Source organism: Ylistrum balloti, unplaced genomic scaffold, assembly GCF_031769215.1.
Source record: "Ylistrum balloti isolate Yb309-2 unplaced genomic scaffold, AGI_CSIRO_Ybal_v1 Utg369812, whole genome shotgun sequence".
In the NCBI taxonomy this organism is placed as follows: Eukaryota; Metazoa; Mollusca; class Bivalvia; order Pectinida; family Pectinidae; genus Ylistrum; species Ylistrum balloti.
In genome coordinates, this window is record NW_026781984.1 from 14,107 (window position 1) to 18,249 (window position 4,143).

A 4,143-nucleotide genomic window follows, 5' to 3' on the forward strand; every position below is an offset into this window, starting at 1 on the left:
CATATTGACTGAACTTGCTTGCAGTATTGCTGTTAACAACATGTCCAGCATTATCCAAACTTAGATCTTGCTCTTCAGAGTTGGTCTAGTAAGCCATAATACATATTTTCTTGATCCGAAGTAGAAATCTTTCCAAAAGGTCGATATTGATAGACTTTTTATTTGTTACAAAAAAAAACAAAAAAAAAAAACAAAAAACAAAAAACAACAAAAATCAGCAAAACAAAAAATAAATTCTGTTGAAATTATCTCTAGATTCGCCCAACTCAATAACCAAACTGTAACTGTAAATTATCTTCTTTTGTATTGTTATAGCTCTCAAGATGTCCAAGATTTCCGATGAGAACTAAAAGGAGCATGATAAAATGGCTATGCACGGTCCTGGTTGCTGTCTGCCTCTTCACCAGAATTCCCCATCTCATGCAGATATGTTATTATATATTTGGGCATCCGAGATTTTTTATCGTCAATCCACTGACAAATGTGAATTCGTGTCAACAAAGGATAAAATTCGGTAATTAGAAACATTCTTGATCACGTAATGAAGTATTAATTGCTAACGTGTTAAAGATTTTACAAGATGCCGGTCTGATATTTTTTAAATTAGAATACATCATCACTGGAAGTAAGTTTTCATTCACTTTAAGTTTCCCTACTTATTATATGTTGTAGTGTGACTTATTAATATATATTTTCTCTTGTTAATAATAATTTCCTTTTAAGCAAAACGACAGATTGTCGACGAAACCTTGATGAGCATTTACGATCTGGAAAAGATGTTTGGCAATCTTAGTTTACCTGGTGGTCGTTTCCGTGCCAATGGATGCTTATTTGAAGAAAGAACAGCCATCATTATTCCGTACCGGAACAGGATGAAACATCTTCTACAGTTTCTAAGCAATGTCCTACCTAAACTACTGAGACAGAAAGTAGACTTTACCATATTTGTTATTGAGCAGGTATATTTTCATTCCATGTAAAACATGTTTATAAAGAATGTCATGGCAAAGAAGTAGGCATATAGTGTTTCGGTAAGGAAAACTGACTTGGTCATATTTTCCGTTGTTTTGTCTTTCTTCTTGATACTGGTCTGTGGACATCGCATAATTATATCCGTAAGTAAAGTTGATTTTTAATTATTACAAATATAACATTCATGGTATTTGGAATGAGAAGTTTGTTAGATAAATTTACATACAATGTCGTCTGAAGTGGCAAAATTGGCGAAATCCAAAATTCTTTAAGAAAAGAAAAAGGAAAAAGAACTATCTCTGGATTAAGTTTTGTTCGATTACCTCTTGACTTTGCTAGAAAAATGGCCAAGGAAAATATTTGTTGTAAATATCTAAATATTCTTCCTAGAAGGTTGCTACTACTCTTCAAACAATTTTACGTGAGGAATTCAACACATGTTCACAAAAGCGTTATGATCGCAAGCATTGTAAATTACTTTGGTATTCAATTTCATCAAGACAGAAAGTGCAGCTTTTAATAGAGGGATGATGCGGAACATTGGATTCGTAGAAGCCGGAAAAAGTGGAAAATTCGGGTGCTTTATTTTCAATGATGTCGACACTATTATAGAAGACGACCGCAACATATACAAATGTAGCCGGAGCATGGTGAGACACATGTTGTCTAGTACAGATAAAGATGGTTACTGGTAAGTCTAGTTGTGCATTTAATGCCCAATGTGAAGAAGGAGGCTGTACGTTATACGGTAATCAATTTGTCTGTGTGTCCGTTGGTTTGTGCAAGGTTTATGTGCATATCTCATGAACCCATGAACAAATTAAGCCTTTATCTTATACCATGTCAACAAGTTCAACACTTTATTATATCCTAGTTACACTACCAATATGAGCGTTAAACAAGGTGTAGTAAGTATCGTTTATAAAGTATGTACAATTTGTCAGACAGATGACAGAACTCAAAACTTTCCTCAAAGGAGCGCGCATTCTACTAAAGGCCAATAGTTGGTATTGTCAAGAAGACATTAGAAAGAACTTCTTTGTTTAAAAAGAGCTTCTCCTAAATTGATTGAACACTATTTCCTTATACCGTGCCCCGCTCCTCTGATCTCAAGTTGGTCAGATATTTTGTTTATATAGAGAAAAAAGCATGGCACGCAATTGCATAATCTGTCTGTCTCTACACTATAGGTAGGGGAGGCAGAAATGTTACTAGAAACAGAACATTGAAGCCAGTAAGTGTGCTGGCAGATAAAAAAACCGATAACGAAACAAGTAGAGAGTGGAGAGTGTATTGTAGCTCCGGTAACAATGAACAAAGCCATGGATTTGTAGGCATGTTATTACAACTCATTGTAAAACATCCGAGACACTAAAATATTTATGGTATTTTTTTTTAGTTTTTTACCAATATTGACAAACATTGAAATTTAATCCGGATGATAATGTATTCTTTTATTCTTCTCTAGGTTACCATATTATGCTTGCATGGGTGGAATAGTTGCGTTCACTACGGATCAGTTTCAGTATATCAATGGCTACTCCAATTTGTTTTTCATGTGGGGTGCCGAGGATGACGACCTTTACCGAAGGTAATTTTCATTGTTTCCATGAATGTTTATTCTTCTTTATACATAGAAGCGCTCTATTAATTCAGAATTTGATCAGAAAACAAAATGGCCGATAAGTTGCAATCTTTGCGGATTTTGGAAAATCAAAGTTTGTTATCGCTATTACTGGATCAGTAGGAATGGATCATATCATTTTTTTGTAATTTCCAATGTGGGTTTCCCTGGCTAATAAAAAATGGCCTATATCATTCACATCTTGGATTTCGACAAGTACTGGTTTCGCTTTTTCTCGAGGAATACTGGATGGAGTTTTCTGAAATTACATAGGCATCGTACATCATCACGAGTTACTTATTTGAGTACTTTAATGGTGTTCCCTTGGTCCTTCCTATTCCTTTATTTCATTTTTTTCGTATGTTTATTGGTGTTACGCTGTGATCAATTCAGTTGTCGATACAAGCTATAATTAAGGATAAATGTACACAAGATGAAAATGAAACGATCCAACTGATAAAGATCTAACAAAGACCGTATGCTGATCTCGTATTAATATTCGATTTATATGTACGTCATTCTTTGTGTTTGTGTCGTTAAAAATAAAAGCGTTCATGACTATTGATCGTATGGAAAACAAGGATATCTCGGCACAAGAATGTTGTTTTAAAACGTTTCAGGAAAAAAATTGATTTTTACTTTACAAGCAACATATATGTTGTAAATACTGTATTAATTCAGCGTCTACTTTCATAATAAATAGATTTCCCATCTGCTATTTTACCTCTTAGTTAAACAAGAGTGAAACGCGGTCAAGGGAATGGAGGCATCCTTTGTAGACAAACAAAAAAAAAAAAAAAAAAAAAAAAAACACAACTGAAAATAATTGTTGTCGTTAGAAATAAATATTTTGTCTTGCTCCTCTATAACAGTATTTTAACTCTGGACCTTTTTTCTGGAACTTTGGTAAAATAGATACTTTTAGTGGTAATTGTAAATTTCTTTTCGACAGTTAAAATGTGTAATATCATTAAACTTTAAAAGATAAATGGTGTTATTATGAACTTGTGACTATGACTTTTGTATGTTTTAAAGAGTTGTGGAGGCGGGCTATAATATAGAGAGACCACCAGATCCGCTGGCAGCTGTCACCAAACTGAAACACACAGAAGAAATAAAAAATAAAGATAGGTTGGTTGATGTTATTTTGATAATTATAATTGTATATTTCTGATTTAGGAATATGTTCTTTAAAGTTTTGTTTTTAGTTCAGATTTTGAACTCCGTATCCCCCAACCAACCTCAGGAAATCATTCCACTCACCAACAATATAATTTTCTTTATTGCATTAAATTAAAATGTTGTAAATTTCATTTATGTATCATTTGTTTCTTAGAAGTTCGTACCACATCACGTTACATCTTACTGGTTCATAAGCGTATATGTTGTTGATAAAACATTTGGTTGGAACTTTCACTGAAACTCAAAAGACCCCTTTTGGTACACTGTAATAGTATTTATAGAACAGATGTTCTTGTAACAATAAGGAGACGATTAAGGTGTGACTTTTGGTTGACAACAGCGTGAAGTAAGTAATCAATGACGTA

The 4,143-nt window shown here is 33.5% G+C and overlaps 1 protein-coding gene across 1 annotated transcript; it reads left to right on the forward strand.

Moving 5' to 3' along the window:
* Positions 1–723: 723 nt before the first annotated feature.
* LOC132544862 (beta-1,4-galactosyltransferase 6-like) lies at positions 724–3,710 on the forward strand (the record flags this gene model as incomplete). Its single annotated transcript, XM_060208513.1, has 4 exons — positions 724–959; positions 1,473–1,663; positions 2,441–2,563; positions 3,632–3,710. Coding segments are annotated over 4 exons (629 nt in total), but the record flags the coding sequence as incomplete, so codon positions are not given.
* Positions 3,711–4,143: the final 433 nt, after the last annotated feature.